The sequence below is a fragment of the Manacus candei genome, unplaced genomic scaffold, assembly GCF_025592945.1.
Source record: "Manacus candei isolate 608988 ecotype Guabito, Panama unplaced genomic scaffold, ASM2559294v1 h1tg000119l, whole genome shotgun sequence".
NCBI lineage: Eukaryota > Metazoa > Chordata > Aves > Passeriformes > Pipridae > Manacus > Manacus candei.
The window spans coordinates 1,206,638-1,228,138 of record NW_026138167.1 but is presented as its reverse complement, the minus strand read 5'-3'; the positions used below and the strand labels follow the sequence as shown (position 1 = coordinate 1,228,138).

The 21,501-nt window shown below is 40.7% G+C and overlaps 1 protein-coding gene across 6 annotated transcripts in view; it reads left to right on the top strand.

Annotated features, from left to right (window-relative positions):
- Positions 1–21,501, top strand: part of TRPM1 (transient receptor potential cation channel subfamily M member 1) — a 97,515-nt gene that overhangs the window by 7,099 nt on the left and 68,915 nt on the right. For 4 of the 6 annotated variants that reach the window (XM_051770471.1, XM_051770473.1, XM_051770468.1 and 1 more), the window contains exon 2: positions 7,611–7,716. In XM_051770471.1, the coding sequence (XP_051626431.1) occupies positions 7,714–7,716 (3 nt within the window). In that variant the 5' untranslated portion in view covers positions 7,611–7,713. Of the gene's footprint in view, positions 1–3,358; positions 3,635–7,610; positions 7,717–21,501 lie in introns of all 6 variants that reach the window. The other 2 variants (XM_051770469.1, XM_051770470.1) reach the window with 1 other exon arrangement.

Here is a 21,501-nt window from a genome sequence, read left to right as displayed (position 1 = left end):
GGACTCACTATGCTGGTGCTTCTGCAGTGCTGACTCCCCAGAGGTTTGCACAGCCTGGGTTTGGTGGCACTTACACTGTGCCTTCAGTAAGACAGCATCTGATGTCAGCTCAGCATCTGGGTTACAGAGTTTTCCCAGATAAAACTCATAGTCATGTTATCTGGGGGCATTGGGCTGTGATTGTTTCCGTGAGTAGGAAAACAAAGGCATGTGAGGAAACATTGCCAAAATATGGTTTATTTCTGTGTTAATTCCCCCAGTTTCCCTCTTTCAGTCATATGTTGATGTTTTGATGGAGACTCAAACTTGAGACCCTGGAATACATTTTAATTAACAGAGGTGAAGGAGAGAAGGAACCGTGCAGAAATGGCTGTGAGCAGCCTGTACTGAGATGGCAGAATGGACAACTCCTAAAGATGTGCAGGCTGTAAATATGTTTTCTAGAGGAGTGTGATGTATGCACCAGAAAGGGGCTTCCTATGAGGACGAAAATGCCCCCAGCTGTACCTTAGTTCCTGGGCACAGACAGGCAAATGTTTGCCTAAATGTGAAGTGGTAGTCTGAGAGTCTTTTAGTTTTCGTAAATCACACAATATGGTTTAAAAACCTGCTTAAAGAGCTTTTACCTTCTGAAGGCACCTTAAAGTCAGTGTTGCAGCAATAATTGTGCTAAACCTTGCTGTAAGTGCAGTCTGGATGAGCTGTTCCAGCAATATGCATTTTACACAAGCGAGTTTTTCCCAGCTTAGTGAGTAAACATACAGTCTTAGGTGACTACAGAAAGATTAGTTTACTTCAGTGGGCTTAATCTATGACATAGACTAATCTTGATGTGATCCTATTACTGCAAGGTCAGCTGGAATTGTAGTGTTTGATTGTCTTGCTTTGCTACTTTAACTCCAGCATTTGTGTTTTGGACCAATTTTTGTCTTTATTGGTGCCTCTGAGACTTTGCAGTCAGGAGAGAGAGATGGCTAACTGATGTGATCCCAACTATAAAAAGTTATTAGACTTGATTATGAAAGAGGAAAAAGAGAAGTCTTTGTCCCATCATGTATCCCCTTATCAATGTTATTTGTTGAAGTTTAAGAAGTAGCTGAGAAAACCCCATCATCTGTCAGCTCTCTGAAGATCTGTGTGACAGGAGTTGGTCAGTTGGAATGTATTACTGTGGTGAGTGTTCCTAGCAGAAATGGAGCATCTGTAACTGAAGGAGCTGGTAAAGGTGGGAATTCTAAAATTGCTTCTGGACAGAGATCTGGGTAATGGGTCTGTCACAGCCAACTTTCACAGAATCACAGAATATGTTGAGTTGGAAGGGACCCACAAGGATCATTGAGTCCAACCCTCAGCCCTGCACAAGCCCATCCCCAAGGGTCACATCCTGTGCCTGAGGGTATCATCCAAAAACTGCTTGAGCTCTGGCAGCCTTGGGGCTGTGCCCACTGCCCTGGGGAGCCTGGTCAGTGCCCAACCATCCTCTGGGGGAAGAACCTTTTTCTAATTTTCAACCTAAACCTCCCCTGACACAACTCCCTGGGTGCTGTCCCTGGTCTCCCCAGAGCAGAGCTCAGTCCCTGCCCCTCCTCTGCCCCTGCCCAGGCAGTTGGAACTGCACTGAGCTCTCCCCTCAGTCTCCTCTTCTCCAGCTGAACACACCAAGTGCCCTCAGTGTCCTCACATGGCTTCCCCTCCAGGCCCTTCCACATTGTCCTCGCCCCCTTTGGACACTCTCTAATGGCTCAAAACCTCCTTGCCCAATACCCTCGGAGGGCAGGGCAGGCTGTGGCCAGGAGGTTGAGGTGTTGCTGGTCCAGGAGTGATCTGTAGCTGCCCAGAAGCTCGCTCTTTCTCATGAGTAACTTGGCACATCTCACCACTGAGTGTGAACTGGATCTACAGATAAAAGGGCTGAGGTGCTCCTGACTGTCCAAGAGGGAGAGAGTGTGGTGGTGTCTTTCTGTAGCATAAGCACTAGAGCAACTCCTGTTGGAAATCCCCAGGAAATCAGGGAAAACATGAAGGGGCTGCCCTAGTCTTCTCTGTAGGTTGGTAGTTGCATCTTTAGTGATTGGTAGGCAGATGGAGCCATGAGTTTTTCGCACAATTGGCTTTTTTAAATTTCCCCCAATTTAATCAGGGTTCACTGCTTTGATGCACATTTCTTAACAAGTATCTGTCAACAGAAGGTAAAACCCTGCATAATGGAAAAATTCACTGGAATGTCACAGGACTCAGTGAGTTCTGCAAGGACAATAAATAGGGACCAGCAGTACACGGATAGGTGCTGAGCTCTGTCAGACAAGGCCATCTAGAACATGCTGATTCATTGCTTGCTGTTGTTAGAGTTGTTTCCTCACCACATCATCTGTCATAGGTAAATTTAACTGAAATAAAGAAACCTCCAAGTGGTAGAGTTATAATGCAGAGAAGGGGGAACATGACATTATATTTGTATTTCTCCTTCTTTGTTTTTCTTACTTCTGGTGATGTGTAAACTGCAAAATGAAATGTTTGCTTTTTGCAGCTAGCCCTTTTAAATGAGCATCCTTGAAAGTTCAGCTGAGGTTTCCCCTTCTTCTGTTTTGTAAAGCCTCATTAATATTGGCAAATTTTTGAACCCATTACTGTGAAGAGCTGTAGGCTTATTAATAAAGGTGAGAATGTTCGTATGAAAATGTAGGGATTGTTTACTCAAGCACTTTGTAAACCATAATCATACTTGTATCTCTCCGAGAATTCCAAATGACTTTGAAAATATAATGGAATTCAGGGTCTTTGCATGGGTTTATATGATTGCTCCTTTTATTCAGATAGAGAAACCAAGGTATTAAAATCATGTGAGTGACTTGTGCATGGTCCCGTACAAAATGAGGGACAGGAAGAGATTATCTGATTCTCAGTTCCTTGTTTTACTTCTAAACCCATTCTACCTCTTTTCTTTACTTTCATCTTGCAGCTTACTCGTCCTTCATATTGTCTTGTTCTTCTGGCAGCAAAATGTATTCATATGCACATTTGTAGGTGTTCTCTAGGTTACAGTTACCATTATTGCTAACTGGTCCAAATTTATTTTGTGTATTTTACTTATTTTTCTGATTTGAAAAGCAATTTTCACAATCAGAGCCAACATGATGATGTACAATACCAGTACATTAGGGTTTAGGAAAGGTCGATGGCTAAATAATTCCTCTTCTTACAGAGAGGTTTTTTAACATCTTCTGGAAAATTAATTGCGAATAAAGATGAACATATTCAACATATTTGACCTTTTCCACATGCTAATGCAACGTAAGAGGTATTTCTAGAGGGAGGGCAGACAGTCCTCCATTCGAAAATCCTGTGCTTTCCCTTCAAGGAAACACGTGCTGCAAAGCACCCACCAGATGGTGCTGGTGATACCTAAAAAAGTGTGAGTGGGCAGCGAGGAGCCGAATTTGGGGGTGTGAGGAGCAGTTCCCGTGGGTCCCACTGGATGGATGCGGCGCCGTGCACTTCGGACTTCACGTGCCTACCAACAAGAGCCTGTTGCTTCCTCTCCCTCGGGGATGATGGAGCACAGTAGGAAGACTCATTTCTGCTGCTCAGACATTCCTTGTTTCCCCAAGCAGGGAACAGGTTTTTGTCACCAATCGTAAGTACTGTCTTGTGGTGGGAAGCAGAAATAAGCTACTTCCTTCCAGAGTTACAAGCTCATTCTTTCAGTTCTCAGATCAGTGGGGCTTTGTGGGCTGGTATCTAGTGGTGCAGTTCAAGGCTTCGATGCTTGCTTGCAATTAAATTCTCATTTTGCTTATGATTTAATTCTTCAACTTTTTCTTCACTACCCTTTCAAGTCCTCTGTAATTAGCTAAATAAAAGACATTCTTTCAGCCTTCAGTTTAGTTGCTGGTAGATATGGAAATGTTCTGGATTTATTTAACTAGCTTTGTTTGAGACCACGGTAGTGCATTGAAAAAAGTGGTGTATTGTAAATTGAAATGATGATTTTACTCAGCTGAAATGAAAACAAGACCTCTTGTTACTCTCCTGAGATCCTGTCCTCATTGAAATCTGTGTCCAAACATACATCAAAGTCACCCAGCGTGAATCTCATTTTCAGTGGGGGGCCACCACATTGGCAATGGTTCTCCTGAAATCGGTCCTTTTTGCATTTTGGATGTAGGGTCACCCTGCTCACACCCAGAAGGGCCCCAGCATCTTCCCAGTCTGCCCAGCCCAACAGACCCGTGGTGTTCCCCTATAGCTCCAGTTTGTGGTTCCAATAACAGGATTAGCATTCTATTTTTATTACAGAGCAAAAGTATCTGTATTAATGTACTCACCATTTCAAGATGTTTTAGACATAGGAGAAAAAACATTTTAAACTGTATTTAACAGAAAGTATTTGAAAGCATTTTATTTACCCCTTCTGATTGTTTGCATATAAACAGAGTGCTTGGAAAATAATGAAAATATAGGGAAAATGAAGAAAAATCTTGACCTGGTTATTCAGGCAAACTGATGATAATGGCCATCCAGGGGTGAACACCGTCAGTACCTTTTACCACTTGTCAGTGTTGGCTAACAGGTGTTTAATTTAGGACAAGGAAGTGCCTTGTCACATAGACAAGTCCAACGAGAAGTCCTTGCTCAGGGTTGATGATGCTCAGAAAATGGAGAATGTTGCAGCAAAGCTGGTCTGTAAAATAATCACATAAAGTGCAGTGTAATCTTTTCTGTCAGCTGATTTATTGTATTGCTATGACTGCGAGGACTGAAAAGTTATGGTTTCCTGTCTATCTAAAAGGAAAGTCACTTTTAAGTGCTCTGAGACTGAATGAACATAATTGTAATTAATTTTTTGTCATTATCCTTAAAGTAGAAGTGAAATCCTAGAATGTTTTTAAAGGCTCAGCTTTGTATCCAGAGTAAAAGTGTCTTTGCTTATCCTGTTTGTGTCCCTAAAATCGTTGTGAAGTTCAGTTTGCATACAGTCTTTTCTTATCGTTGTCTTCCTAGTCCCATTTTTAGAATTGAGATTTTACCTCCCCATGTTTTAAAGAAACACAAGTCAACAAATCAATTTTCTTTTCTTAGCTTGAAAGACCCATCTGTTTGCAGAATCCCAGAATAAGACAAGGAAATGATTTGCCAGACTTCTCCCAAGTGATCCCAAACATGCCCCCAGCTCTTTCAGCTTGGTTGGAAGTTGAACATGCAGTGCAGCAGTGAGGGAATCCACTGTCCTGGTTTCAGCTCTGCCTCTTTGAGGACAGCAGGAAGCTGTCACTAGCTCTCTAATTCCATTAGTGGGCAATTTGCTTGGGAAGGAAGTTACTGTCCATGGGGATGTGGCAAGTAATAAACCATCAAGGCCTGAGTTCTCAGAAATACCCCTTAAACATGGGCTAGATCCTCACAAATCCCACTGAGACTGACTTAGAAAGTCTTATATGCTGGATAAGGGTCTTTGTCTACTTCAGTTTTTGAAAAGTCATTTGGGGCAACAAGAACCCGACTTGAAGAACTGTGGCAGCTCCCATTTACTATTATTGGAGCTGTTGCTTGGGCAGCATTTGTCAGGATTAGGTCAGGAACTGTCTGAGCTTGAGTAGTCAAAATTAGTGAGTTTTTTATCAATATTTCAGCCTTTAACCAATTATACTGTTCCTTATCTGTAAAGCAGTGTTGGATTACTGTTTTTACTCTGGGTAATATTTATAGGGGAAAAAAAAAAAGAGAACACAAGCAGAAAATTGTATTAATGTGTGAAGTATGGGTCTGTTATCCTTTCCATGGATATGAACTGAGTACTGAGCCCCTGTACTGAGGGGGTCCTGAAATCAGGACAGTACTCCAGAAGCAAACTGGGGAGTGCCAATCAGGGAATAAACATTTCCCATTACTAACCCAGCCCTCCACACTGCAAGGGTACTCTGCAGGCTCACCTTCAACCTTGCTTCGCTGAAGTTACCTGTCTGTGCTCCAGTTCAGCACAGACAATCTGAACTGCTGAGGGGAACACAGTTTTTTAATTTTGAATTTTCCTTTGGACATGTCCTTGTAGATATAACGTGATACAGAAGGGCTGACAGAGTGTCACACCTTGGCTGTCCTGGAGAACGGGGCAGAGTGCACCTGTAGGGAATGTGTAGCACTGCCAAGGGGGACTGGGGGCTGTTTCCCCAACAAGCTGGAGGAATTGACCAACACAAACTGAATAAAACTTTACTAAGGCAAATGCAAAGCCCATGTGTTCGTAGGACCTGGAATCCTGGGGAGCTGGAATTGAAGGTGAGCCAGCAGGGCACCCTTGCAGTGTTGAAGGCTTTATTAGTAAGAGAGAAATGTTTATTCCCTCTGATTGACACTCACGAGTTTGCATCTAGAGTACTGTCTTTTTTTTGGGAGCCCCTTAGTCCAGGAGATAGATTGACAAATGAAGTGTTCAAGCTTCTTCAGAACTTGAAAATTTAGAACTTTTCCCTTTGTTCTTTTCCCTTGTCTTTAGGAACATGAAATCTTTGCTTTGACTGGTTTGATTTCTCTTCCTCTTCACAACTCCATAAACTTGCTCATCATTTAGGTCTCATTCATGTTAATAGTAAGGCCAGAAATTACAGTCCCGAATATAATGTTTAAAAACAACTCTTTAATATGTACCTAATGCTATCAACTGCCCAAAAATAGTTTTGGGGCCATCAGGACCAGGATGGTTGGAGTATGGAAGCCACTGATGTAAAGATAGACTAGAAGAGCTGGGTTTGTTCAGCCTGGATGAGAAGGTGGCAAAGGAGGAATTAAGTTGCAGTCTTCCACTAACTAAAAGAGTGTTACAGGAAAGATGGAACCAGATTCTTCTCGGAATTACGGAAGGAAGAAACAGTGCAGCAAAGGAAATTCCAAAGGGACATAAGGAAAAAATTCCTCCCAATAGGGAATGGTTGTGTGCTGTAACAGTTTGTCCAGAGGACTGGAAACACTGTCCTTGGGAGTTTTCAGCATTCAGCTGGGGAAGGCCCTGAACCACTTGGTGCAGCTTTTGAGTTGGCTCTCCTTTGAATGGGAACTCAGAGTAGCTGAGCTTCAAAATCATTCCAACTTATTTTTCCTGTGATTCTACAAATACAGGAAGCTGAATCTACCCCCAAGGGTGAGGTGGCAGAGTGATCTGGTGGGTTTCTGCAGGTTCTACTCCCTAGGCAGGTTACTGAAATAAGATGACTGGCATGTGTTTTGTTGTTCATGTGATCAGTGCAGATTATTTCTGATATGTGAGAACGCTAACACAGGCACCAGTTCACAGGCCCACTGGCACAAGCAGAGATTGTTTATCTCTTCTGTCCATGGGTCTCATGATCTGTTTAATTTCACTTTAAACTTGCTTTTTCTTCTTGCAAGATAAGGAGAGAGGGGAAAGACAGTTGCTAAATAACAAAGACACTTGGAATGGATAAAGAGACGCTGAGGTAGAAGTACCACAGTGTGGGCCAGTCTTCCTCTGAGTTTAGGTGTTCAATTGCCTAAATGGAACTTCTTTTCTTCTTTTCTGTAGATGTCATCTGGCAGTTGCTTCTGAGTTTTTTGTGTAAACTGTTACATTTTTAACCCATTCTGCTCTCACCTAGGCTACTGCTGCAGTGCTTGGAGGATATGTAGTTTCCTGAAGAAGAAGTTGACTCTCTTGGCCCGGCAGGCAGCAGTTCCCAGTGACCCTGTGTGCTCCTTCTCATGGTAGGTGACCAGCACTGAGCAATGTTCTGTCTGTGCTTCATTGCAAGGAGGGAAAATAAAGAATCAAGAACTGTTAAGTGCATAATGGCTGAGAACTGCAATGGAGATGGAGCAGTAATGTACTGCAGTGTATAGCTGCAGTGTGAGCCATCAAAAGGAATTAAAGACACAGTGCTCCCAAGTTTTGTTGTGCGCAGGAAGTTTGAAATGAAATTCTGCAAAAATGGTATAAAATTCTCCAAATGCTCTATATTGTTTGAGTTGCAACTGTTCAGACCTAAAAAATATGTCAAGTTCTATCTTGCAAAATCGTAAAGGGTTTTTGTGCAAATAGGAAACGCCCTTTGCCTGGAAAATTATCATACTCCCAAAGAAAAAAATCGTGATTTTATGAAGTGTTCAAGCTTCTTCAGAACGTGAAAATGTAGAACTTTTTTGTTCTTTTCCCTTGTCTTTAGGGACATAGAGATTTGGAATCTTTGTTTTGACTGGTTTGATTTCTGTTCCTCCTCACAACTCCATAAACTTGCCCATCATTTAGGTCTCATTTGTGTTAATAGTAAGGCCAGAAATTATAGTCCTGAATATAATGTTTAAAAACAACTCTTTAATATGTACCTAATGCTATCAACTGTCCAGAAATAGTCTTTGTTTTAAAAAAGAAAGAAAAGTTTATTTGAAAGCTGAATGGCACTAATAGCAGTAGAGCTTGTGATAAATCCAGCTATTTGATGTTTGTGTAAATTCTGGTCCCCCATGTCTGTGTGATCTTCTGGACCTCAACACCTTTCTCTCTGGTTTGCTACTACATGGCTGTACCCCACTATGGAGTGTTATCACTGCCTGATATACATTTATGTTGCTAAATGCTGCATTTATTGTTAGATTCTTCCTTCCTTCTTTCCTCTTTCCCTTCCTGTCTCTGTTTTTAAGTGTTACAAAATTGAAAATACTTGTAGCACAAATGGAAAAGTACTCAAAAGAAAAAGAAGGAAAATTTTAAAACATAATTCTTTAGTTCTTGGTGAAGAGAGGGAAGAAAACTATAAAAATCTTAGTGGAAGAAAGTGTTTTTTTTTCTAAAAGCAATAGACTTTGTAATGGACTAGGGTGGTGTAGTGGAACATTTTGCTTTTGGCTGACAGTGAGACACAGCAGTTGTTTCATAGCTCTTTGTTGCTGATGTAAAAGGGAGGCACAACTTTGTGGTCTGCAGGATTCATACCCAGGGCCTCTGAGTGTGCAGGGGTGGGAGCTGGAGAAGCCTGGGGAATATTCAGTGTGAGGAGATGAGAGAAGGCAAGGGCAGTGCTGTCATTGTCCACAGACAAACCAGTATAGCCAGTGGCAGTTCTTCGAATGTTAAACATTCTTGGTGTACAAATTGAACTATGCAACACTCCAAAATCAGAAGCATTTCTTACAGTTCTGGTTTCATGTTGTTCTTTTGAAAGTGATTCTATGACTGCTAAATTGTCTGATTTGGAGAGCAAAGCACTTCATCAGTAGTCAGGAAATGTGTTGCTGCTCGACTATAAAATGTTATCCATGTTCATTCTGCTCCAACCCATTTCAGATAGACCCTCTGTCATCTGCTCTGGAGGTTTTTGTGCACAGCTATGAAATGTTGTCTGACTTCCTGTAGCTTTTTTGTGGACTACAGTGAGAGAAAAAACAGTGCAGAAGAGGCTGGGTTTCTGAAAGTCAAAAATATGTTAAGTCACTGAAATATGTTAAGTCTGACACTGGGCAACTTGCAGAGAGCACATAAATGGATTAGCAGGATTAAAACCTCTTGAAGAGTAACTTTGACATTTCCATTTGTTTTCAGTTTGGGAGAGTAGCAGGTTTATCCTGCCAGTAACAGAATAGCAGGTGAGTTTCTGAAGGCTTGAAAGACTTCAAAATGCTAGTATTTTGCAGCACCATAGTGATTTGAGACATTCCTGGTGTATGCTCTTGTCCTTATGCGGGAAAACTAAGTGGGAGATGAATTTGCTTGTGAGGACACTTGTTGAGATGTTTTGGTAGCAAGCACAACATAACTAATGATGACTATCTTGGAATAAGCCTTTTTGGAAAAGCATTTATGCAGCACTGAACAGAATCCAAACAACTCCTGTTCTTAGCCTTGTAAGTACTTGATGAGTACCCTTAGTGGGCTGTGGGCTGGTTTTTTTAGTTAAACACATGACTCTTGAAATTTCCTTATTGTATCACAAATGTCAAAGGACATCAAACCAACACACTTTTTTTACAGAAAGTATTCTTTTGAGACACTCCATTAAAAAAAATAAAGTGCTTTTAGTTTCTGTGTTATCCATTGTCTGTGAAAGAAACTCATGTTTAGTTTAATACTCATATTAAATGCAAAGTGAAGGAAGGCCCAATTCAATATGTCTTGTACATTGAGTTCCTTACACAGGTATAAATAAGCCTCTCTTCCCAGGCTATCAGTGTAAATAAAGTTCATCGGATTAGGTCCTGCTGCTTTCCCTATTTAGAGTGGAAACATTTCAGCTGACATGGTGGACTACAGAGCAAAGCTTTAAATCTATCACTTTTGATTTGAACTAGCATCAGACATCTCTGATGTGATGTCATAGAGTAGCTCTATGAACTGAAACAACTACAGCAATCTCTAACCAAACTATTCACTTTTTAAAAAAAACACATAGGGCCTTTGGAAAATGGATCTTTCCATGACTGCAGGTGTTAAATTTCCATGGTGTGCTGTCTATAAGATGTACAGTTACTTATGCCTTACACAGTATGCTACTTTTGTGTACTTTGAGATGGGTGCCTCCTGCTGTCCCCAGGGAGCAGGCTGTCCAGGACCTTCACAGTGACCTTGCAAACAGAGTGTGCCTGCACTCTACTTGCTCTTTTGTGGGGGTGTATGCTCTTGGTTTTTTCATAACCTAAGTTTGACTGATTTGATTTCATTGCAAAACATGGAGGATGATGGACAGATGTGTCATTTCATATCATGGATTGTTCCATTTCAGAACCAGCTTAAGGATCTTTCACTTCCATACTGTGCCAAATATTCATTTGTTGTCCATTATCCCGTTGCAAGAGATTACTGCCCTTCCTCCCCCCGTGCTGATTTAAACCAGGTGGTTACACAGATCTGATCCAGGCCACACAAACCTTTGAATCAGCTCAACTGCTGAAGTAGAAAACTCCAATGTGAGACAGGAACCTTCATAACAATGTTTGTTTAAAAGGTTTCCTAATGTGACAGTACTCTCCTAAAACCACAAGCTCTTTTGGAAAATCTATTAAACTTGTGCTTCTCAGTCACAGAGCTATTGAAAGTGCCAGCATGGTGCATGTTTCTGTTCCCTAGGCTAGTGGAAATGGCCCATGAAGTGTTATACAAACACAGTGGAGGCAAGAACATTAGCTTAGTTTCCTTATTTTTCCATTGGGGTTTTTAGTCAGCAGGTTCTGTTGCACTGATTGCTCTCATCTGGCTCTTGAATGCAAACATCCCCTGGGTGCTGATGACTTGTAAAAATTCAGAATGATCCTTAAAATGTACCAAGAACAGTTACAGGGAGCTCAGACGTCATAGAATCACAGATCCAAAAGGACGAGGTTAATTCTTTACTCACATTCTACATTTTGTTCTGAAGAACAGATTCACTTTCTGAATTTCTGCTTTCTGAAGAGTATGTCCCCATTTTTGTTCTTTGCCAAAATTTTACCAAAATACCCTTAGTCATCCTTTCTGAGTAATGCAGCCCAGCATCACTCCAGGGAATTGTGCTGTCATACCATGGTGCCTCTTTGTGAGGTGGCATCACAAGGATTGGTGAGGATGCCCCTGTATCATTCACTGCATTGACACTTGTGGGGGCTGAGAAAGAGGAATAGCTTTTGTGTTCCTTGACAGCATTCATGTTGGCTTCATTTAAACTACAGTCCAAATCAAAAATGTTTAGCATATGCTACTACCTGTATGTCTCTCAGCTTTGATCATAATTCTCAAACAAGATACTGGGTCAGGACATGTTCTCAGCTCAGCCTTGGTACAAGTAACTGCTTCAATAGCTACCACCATTTGAGAATATGGCCCTCAACGTAGTCATGACTTTTATAGATGAAAAAAGCAAGTTAGGGTATAAATGGAAGTAATTTGTTCTGTTGCAAAGGTCACAATATTTTGAACTCAAAACAGGGTAGTTTTTGGCCCAGATATTTTATGTTCTGCAGCTAACTCAATGATAGAGCACAGGAGGCCATGCAGTAATTGCAGTGTTTTACTGCCATCTGACCAGATGCAATGAAGTGACTCTGGAGAGCAGGTGTATATGGAATTTATGAAGCTCTACTTTGTAAAGTAGCTTATCTGATCACAACACCTTAAAGATTGTTCTGTTCATGCTCTTCTGTTCCATTTGTCAGCTTCTACCTCAGCCTTGTTCACTTAAGCCAAGCCATGTCGTAAAACACCATCCTACATAAGTTGCTGTCAAAATTCTTGTCAAAAATGCCATTTTTACCTTCCTTGGTTTTGCTTAGGTGTAACGAATGTTTAGAAAAGAAGATACTTGTGACCCTTTAGTCTCTGTGCCCTCCCCTCTACAATCCATCAACCTGATCCCACAAACTGTTTGCACAAATGTAATAGAAGTGATTCTCCTGCAGAGTACAAATGTAATAGAAGTGATTCTCCTGCAGAGCATGGAACTTTTATTCTCCCATTTCCCAGCACAACTTGAAGTATGTCAGAAGGTGTCAGCTACTTATCCTTGCCAACCTGAGAAATTTCATTTTCTTGATTATGGCTGTGCTGACCAGAACAACAAATGTTGTTCATCTCTGTATATCAATCTCTTCCACATTGTTTTGTTTTAGATTTTCAACACAGTTTTTTGTGCCTCCTCTAATCAGCTGCAAGCAGGCACCTGTTGCAGCTTTATTGAGGGACAAAATAGTGAACCTAAAATAAATAAATAAATTTTAAAAAAGTATGAGTCTGTAACTAAATCCTGTAAATTAGTGATGTTTCTGACTTACCTCACAGTTACATATCATCCATCCCTATATATGTTTCTGAAATGTATCTCTATTTTCTCTGTGCTCTCATCCATTTGCTTTTCTGAACCAGACTCTCTAACAAAAGCCTGGCTCATGCCTTCTGAAGCCAACTAGATGTTTCCTAGTCAATAATTATTTCATTGTTGTTTTAAAGCACCTTGTCTATTCCTCCTTTCTCCTTTCTTTCTCTTCTTCCTTCTCTTTCTTCTCTTTCTCCTTTCTCTCCTAACTGCCTCCTTTTACATATTTAGGCAGAATGGTACAAAACAGATGCATTGAGATATTAATGGGAATTCATGGAGATAATACACACCACACCTTCTCTGCCACTACCCTCATTCCCTAATTCCTTAGAATCTAACTTGTGGTCTTAAGGCTTTTTTCCTTTTCAGAGCTTGACTCTCCTCCCTGGACCTGCTCTATGCACACTTGCCATCAACAATTATCCTTTAGGATCCCACCAGGCCTCTAACCCAGGGTCTGCTGAGGACCATCTGCTCTTTTCATGTGCCTTTCTACTGATACCAAAACAGTTTCCATCTGACTGCCCTGTGCTTTGCACAAATAAAAACCTTTCGGGCTGCCGCTTCTAAAGTAGATTTACCTTCAATCACCATTTATTAAATCTCTGTCCATTAAAAACCATAGCTTGCAGAGTCTGTGTGCATTAAGCCTGATTATAGAGTCAGTAGAGAAGAGGGAGGGGGACAGCAGTTTGTATCAGTGTATTTCCTTGTTTTTCTGCTTGGCTGGCTGGCTGGTAACACTTGGGACAGGGTGCACATCGGAACAGGAATCTCATCGTTTGGCTTTGGTTTTGTTTTATGCACCTGTCTCTCTTTTTATTTTAGCTGTAACTTAATGATTGTTGGCTTCAGGAAAAAAACTGCTCAGACTACATGACTAAAATCATAGTTTTCTTTGGTGCTGGGGTACTAGTTCCCTTATGGAGGGTAAAGGCCAGGGGATTAAGAAAGGAAAAGGAGGAAAGTTGGCGGGTTCCTTACGGAGGATGAGTGGCTCCTTCAAACGCACTTCATTTAAAGGCTCTGCATCTGGATCACAAAGGGTAAGTCTGCCATTTCCCAAATAGTACAATCTGAGGGAAACAGCTGGAGGCACTGTTTGCCCCTTTATTTTTATAACAGCTGGTACTGTTATAAATGGGAACAATTCCCTTTCCCTCTGTGCTCTTTTAAGCTCTTTTAAGTCTCAGAGGTATCACTTGTGTTCTTTGCACTGGTTCTGGCAATGGATCTTATTCCTGTTGTGGGAGTTCTTTCACAGGTTCCTCTCCTAAAGATCTTTGGGTTAAATGTCACTGTACTAGCCTGTAATTATTCCTATCCATAGTCAAAATCATATTTTGATGACTATTGATACTTAGTGTTCATGCCAAATTTCGATGCAGTAAATGAGAAGACTGGTAGGACGTAGACAGGATTTTGGTGTGATTCACTGACCTGTAGCAGTCAGATTCTATGAGAAATACAGTTTGTGGTTAGAGCATTTGCTGTGTAGGTTATGAATGAAAGAAGAAAGGGGGAGAAAGAAGACATGAGATGATTGATTTATAGTGTATGAGCTCACTGTTGTTATCATTAGCTTGCATGTAGTAGACGAATATTATGAGTTTGTTTCTTCAGTTTTCAACTGTGAGGGGAATTCATATACATATATTTAAAAAATCCATGAATTGATAGATTCTTTTGCAACAAATATAGACTAACTTCAACTCAGGATTACTTAGATTCCAGCTCAATTGGTCTTTTTCAAACTGATTCCATTCAAATAATGAGAAATAGTTTTTGTCTACTCTTTGAACCCCTGCAACCTTTTTACCTCTAATTTCTGCTGATCCTTGTTACTGTGTTAGAATCAGATTCTAATTAAAAGGGTGAAAGGAACTTTGAAGAAACATAAACTGAGAGAAAAATGTCACACAGGAAGCTGAGTATGCAGGTGACTTGCAGCCACTCTCGGAATAAAGTGATGTACAGTGAGGGTTGGTATGTGCTGGCTGTGGGGCCTGGGCCTTTCTCTGCTCAAGGGATTGTTGAGCTGCATGGAATGCCCACATTACAGGCCCTGTTACAGACACTGGTGAGTACTAGATGAAAAAGGAATGTTTCAGCTGTAAGTTCCTTGGCACCAGGGCCAAGCCTAAACATTCAGAATCCAAATGGAAAGTGTTTGCGGTGGGTTCAGCTTTTCTCCTCTGATGGGTATAAAGCCAAGTGGCACATTGAAATGTCGGCTAATACTCAGCAGCAGTGTTGCTTCATGTAACTTTTCCCATTACTTGCACAGCTGCTTCTTAGGTGCCTCATGGCTTTGCCCAAATAGTGTGAAAAACCAGGCTGTCCTCCAAGAATCTGGAGTTCCATGAACAACTGTGTATTTCTTGCTTTGTCAGCCAGATGGCTTCTAGTTCCACAGGCTGGTAGTGTTAACTTTATTTATTGAATAATACAAAGAAATAATGAAAAAGGAAATTAAAGAAAAGGATTGCATCTTTAAAATGTTGTTTTGTAATTTAAACTCACTTGAAAGTGGCAAATCAGAATAGTAAATCCATAGTGCAGGCATAGTGCCCCAGGTGCAGTCAGCATTTTTTTTTAACATCCCCAAGCCCACTTTGGTACTGCAAAGCATCCAGTATTTTACTTCTTGACTGGAGTTAGGTCAGAGTAAAATACACACATAAAAATTACTTCATCTTGTCCTACTAATCCCATGGGAAAGACTAGTCAAGTGAAGGTAAAAGGAACATAGTACAGATTTTGTTTTTCTTAACAAGATTTGACTTCTTATTATGAGTAAATTTTGCCTTTTAAAAGCTTTAAATTCCTTTCATGGCTTGCTTATTTTAGTCTTCCTAATTCTTTTGGTATTTATTTGCTTTAATGTTCATTTAAAGGACAGAAACTTTACCTTTCATGAAAAAAATGTTATTCCTAGAGTTGATTAGAAAACTATGTTTTTAGGCTTATGTAGTCAGCTGGGAATGCTACTTGTGCTAGAAATTATGTCGGTTGACTCTTTGAGGTTAGTAGCACACTGTCATCACTCAGGCAAGTGGAAGTGCTCATCTCTGAGAGCAGGAAATCTGGGCATTGTTGTGTTCGAAAATGTTTTGTATTGAATGTAAACTTTTGTTAATAATACAGCTGAAAACGGGAATTGAAACTGGTCATGAATGTGTGTGCTTTGTAGGGGTGTAGTGCTTTGGGATCCATCTGGAAAACCTACACAGGAAATGGTTAAAGCCGTGGGATGTAGCTAAACATAGGGGTGTGAAATGTAAAATTTCACCTACTGCTCCAATCTTTTTTCCCTTTTGCCATTCTCAGGGACAGTTTCCTGAGGAATGGGTACCAGTGTGTGATCCTGGCCCATAATTTTAACTTCCAGTTCTTATTGCAGTAGTGCTGAGTCCCAAGAGTGCTTGGAATGTCTCTCTGCCCAGCTCCCTGCTCAGCTCTCCTGTGTAGCCCCCTGGGTTTGGCAGAAGTGCTGTGGAGGAAGATGACATTTTATTTCTTGAGTGGTTTTACAAACCCACCCACTGCTCCTTGCTGTGCAGTTAAAGGTGTTATTCTCTGCCTCAGCAGAGAGTGCTCTAACTGACATGTGGAACCTGAGCTGTTTGAGAGGAGGAGTGTGCCTGTGTGTGCTTACATCTGTGTTTGGGGGTTGCTTCCTGTAGACATCTCACTTTATTAAAAAAGGAAGCAACTTATCTGGATGTACATCACTGGTCTGTCATTCCCACTAATGGGAATTACTTCAATTTACTTTTCTAGTACTAAACAATGCTTTCATCTCTGCTTACTGTCTCCATTGGCTTGATCTATATGTCTTCAGGATGTACCTACCATGACTGATTCTCTGTTCCTCTGAAGAGAAAACCATTTTATTGAAACAGCTTTACTCTGCATTTATTTCTTCTTGCCTATAATTCTTTCATGCTTGTAAATTCTCTGTGATAATCTGCATAAGGGTATATTCAGCACAAGCCTTCCAGATGCTCAGATTTAAGCTTTTATAGAGCCACCAAGATATTTTATCAGTCTTCTTCCTGGTTATCAAACGTGGTGTAACAAATAACAGTAATATCAAAAAAAATTAAATTTTTTAGAATATTACAAAATATTTTAAAGAATATTTTATCTAAATACATTGGAAAACTTTGGAATCCCAACAGCACTATTATAGAAAGTATAATGGATTTTTTAAAAATTTTTTAAGCTAGTACAGTATTACCCAGTGATTTACTGGAAATGCTTTGATGGATTAAAAAGGAGGAAAGATTATTAGACCTTCAGACTACTGCAAATAACTTGTCCTATGTTTTGTAAATGACCAGACAAACCAGTGGTGAACACATTCTCTTGGATCAGAGAGAATTTAGCTTATAGACAGAAAACCAATTTTTTCCCTGCAAGTCACTGTTTTGATCTGACTTACCATTCATTATGAAGTTTGAAAATTAGTATGAAATCCCTTGAATTTAGTTGCAGTTGGTAAACTGTATGTTTTATGCTTTCTTATTGTAATATTAAACTTCGAACAGGAAAAAAAAGACTAACAGGATGAATTTACTTTCTGCTCCTCAACTGTTTGTCAAGAAGCTGTGATTTCCTTCAAATTACATACCTTTTGATGGTTTATAAAAGATTAGGCCATAGGTATGTTTGGAATTTTCCTGGAATTGGTTAATACTGCAGTTATGGTTAGATAGATCACTTGGTAACAGTGAAATAATTTTTATACACATTCCTCTTGAGAGTTTCACATTTTTTTTCCCTCAAATTTCTGCTGTGATTAAGAAATTCTCTTTGTGCAAATATTTTGGCCAATGTCTCAGTGGCTCAAGAGATACAACTGTGTGTTTTCCATTTTTAGGAGTCAGATGAGTGATGGAAGTAAAAAAATAACTGGGACATAATAAAATTCATTTCTGAGTACATCAGAGCAGGTTCTCCCTTAATGCCCACCAGAAAATCAGGGCAATAATTAAACTGTCATCACAGGTAGATTTGGCCAGCCAATCTGAATAGCAATTGGAAATAGAGCTCACAATTGGTCAAGTGAATTATGAAGCTTTTGTTTTGCTGTGACATGCCATGCAAAGGAAGAATATCAGGATAGAAGAGGATTTGTCCAATTTTAATTGTAGAACCAAAAGATTCTCCTTGACACATCCATGACCTTTTTCTTCACACCCTGTAAGTTTCTTCTCAAGCCAGACATGGTCAGGTATGGCTTTTCGGAATCTCTTTGTCGTCAGGAATTGTTGCTCAGGAGCTGGGTGTGTTCTGCAGGAGTGAGTTCCCCGCACAGCTGCAGACTCGGGGCACTGCGGCAAAGCCCCTCTTTACAAGTCAGTGCCTTGCAGACCTGCAGCAGGAGCAGAGGGTGGGTGTGCACATCGAGTAATCATCTGTGGATGAAGGAAAGGTTCCCACACAGGCATGGGAGCTTGCTGTTCCAGGTGGGACAGGGCCTGGGGTCAGTGCAGGACTCCTGTGCTGTACAGTGTCACCCCTCACGGACCCTGCCTGCAACGCTGCCACTGTGACATCGGGGGGGCTTCCAGCAGGGTGAGAGTCATGGCTTTGTGGGAGCTTTCTGACGTTCTTAGTTAAAGCCCAAATGTTTGGCAAATTTTTAAAACTAATGATAGCTGCTACTTATGAGGAACATGTATGTATCTCATAGAACATGTGTGTGTTGGGCCAACACTGCCTAAACCCCACAATTTACAGCCAGTGCAGACTGTCCACCAGCAGGACAAATACATGATGTGACTTTTGTACAGAACTCATGTCATGTGCTGAATGTCAGAATCACCTTGTGAATTATGGAATAATGGTTTTTACTTTTCAGTGACTTGGTGATGTTCTGCCCAGCAGTTTATATTCACTTCTGGTAAGTGTAGGATTTGCATGCATCTGTGTCTTTTGCAACTGGGCTTCACTGCCTGTTCCCCAACACAAATTCCACCTCACTGAAAAAAACCTGCCATGGGTGCTTGGTTCATGCTGCACCGCTTGCCAGTACTTGCTCACCAGCATCTCTCCAGTGATGGACAGACTGCAAACGAGCCTTGTGCAGTTCTGAGCAGAGAAAAATCCAGGCAGAAAGCCTCGAGCAGTTTTCACTTTGAGTGAAAGTTGAAGTTTTGTTGAAGGAATCTGTCAAGGGTGGATACCTATTAAAAACTGAAACAAATACTCATGAATACTGAAAATCTCTCTCTCTCTCTCTGGCTTTCCACAGAGAGCAACAAGTGCATATCAGAGTGCTTCTGAGGGGGGTCATTGGACAGTGGCAGGAGACATACAGAATGAGACTGTAAGTGGCTCCAGATGGCTGCCCCTTTTTTTTTTTGCCTAGAACACACAAGTATGGATAAACAAAGGAAAAAGCAATTTTGCTGGGAAGTGGCATTAGCTCATGTCTCATGTAGCGACAGGAGGTCAGGTGATCTTGCAATAATGAGTGGGGTACTTACTGCTCTCCAGTCCTACATTTTAAGAATCAAGCACTGCCTTAGTGAACAGAACCTTACTGGTCTTTCTCATTTCAGACTCTACATTTGTAGAATCTGCCACGGGTGATTCAGATTCTTTTAATTTAGTCCTTAAAACTGAGGTGAAAAACATAGGTAGCAGGGTAAAGGAAGAGTCAGAAAGCATTGAAAAAGAGACATTTCATGGGCAATGTGGGGGATTGCATCACCAATTTAACTTCACTAGTTTGTTGCTACTTGGTGAAATTGGGCAAATCACTTTTCCTCTGTTTCTCTTCCATGTCTTGTCCACTTTACAGAAATAGTTTAGTGTTGTATGTGGATCCCAATCTCTAGTGCAGCTTCTGTGATCTACACTAATGGAAAAGTTAGAAAAGCTGGAGCTGGTTAAAACTAGTCTAGTGTTCCTCTGATATCTCCCCACTTCAAGTAAGCAATGAGATAAACTGCTTAAAGGCTTACATTTGGACCCCAGTTTTACCTCCTACTATGTATGTTATTTTTTGTGTTGCCAGTACTTCTGTCTGCCCTGTGCTTTTGCCAGCTGTTAGCAGACAAATTATTGACATTAAGCAGCTGAAGTGTCAGTGTAGGGTTAGCCACCTGTCCAGTTTGGAGATGGGAGAAGTCCTGCTGACAGGCATTAGCAGGGTGCAACGAGAAAGGCAGCTTGTCCTGGGAAGTGGCACAAAGATGAGAGGAAACAGCAGAATGTGAATGGACTTATTTCTGAGGAGTGGAAAAGGCATCGAAACCAATGTTACATAAATAATAACTGGTTTGTCAGCAGGTGAAAAGGGAGGTAAAGAGGATTAGAGACAGGTAGTAGAGACTGTGAAAGGCAGTTGTATGTGCCAGAATGCCCAGGCTAGAGGCAGGTTCAGACAGTGCTGTGGAGGCAGCAGCTGACCAGCTGAAGCAGATCAGGTTGCCCAGACAGAATATATGAGAAAAGGGAGACTCTGAAGGACTTCAGCAAATCTGGGGAGAATGAAAGGGCAGTTGTTGCTGAGCAGAGGCTGTGCAGATTGAAGGAAGAGTGGGAGAGCAGTGAATCACACTGCCCGAGACCGAGGAGCTGCTTCTCAGCATTGAGACTGTGCCATAAAACTGGCACACATGTAGTCTGTAAGATCAATCTAACATCCAAAGGAGTTAAAAACAAAGACACAGTGATAAATAATTGCAACGTAGTTAGACAAGTCTTGCATTTAATGAAACAAGGAGACTGCAGGTATGGAGAATGTAGATTTTTTTCTGTAACTGTGACAGCTGATTTCCTTGCTGCAGCTGGTGGTGTCTTATCCAAAACTCAAGAAACTGATTAGAAGTTTGTTCTTAATGGTAATCTCATAATCTTTAATGGATATTATTGGCCTTTGCTGCCAGTAATTTTACTTTTTTGGGGCAACATGAGACTTTTTGTGATTTTTAATAGCATTCCACCAACATGTGATCCAATAGGAGTTTCTCTGGAGTGCGCAGATGCAGTGATTTATGAAGTGTATCCAACAATTAAAGCGACTGTTCCTCCAGAACCTGGCTCACCTAACAGGTTTTTTATACTTCATTAGAAAATAATATGCTCACAGTGTTGATTCTGATTTGTTAAAATTCTGTTACAATCCTAAATCTGCCTCATTAAGTTTCCGTCAACTAGATCATATTAGAAGTTTTAAACTGGATGCATTCCCAGGTACTGAAGATATTGCATGACCTTGAACATTCCAAAAGAGAACATTTAGTATCACCAAGACAATGTACTTGTTCTTTTGATGTAAATAGGAAGCTACAAAAGCAATTTTTTACAGTCACAATAAAAATTAACTAATCAACTGATTACAGTGACAGTGTCTCTGTAAAAGTAAGTGCCTTAGATTTTAAGGATGAAGTTGAATATAATTTCACTATGTCTTTGTTATCACCTGCTTTCTTCAACCTCTTTGTGAAGGTATGCTGTAAAACAGTATCAGTTTGTATGATGTCCTCTTGGAAATGACATGAAAAGACAGCCTTGTTCTATAAAGATTAATCTCTAATAATAGCACAGTAAAAGATGTAACAGCTGGTATGGATTAATATTCCTTAATATCTACTTTCATGTGATTAATAGCTGAATGGCTTAAGCCCCTACCCGTGGAAAGGAAGCAGTGGTTACTAAGCTCTTCTGAATGTACTGTTTGTAATTTTTTTAACAG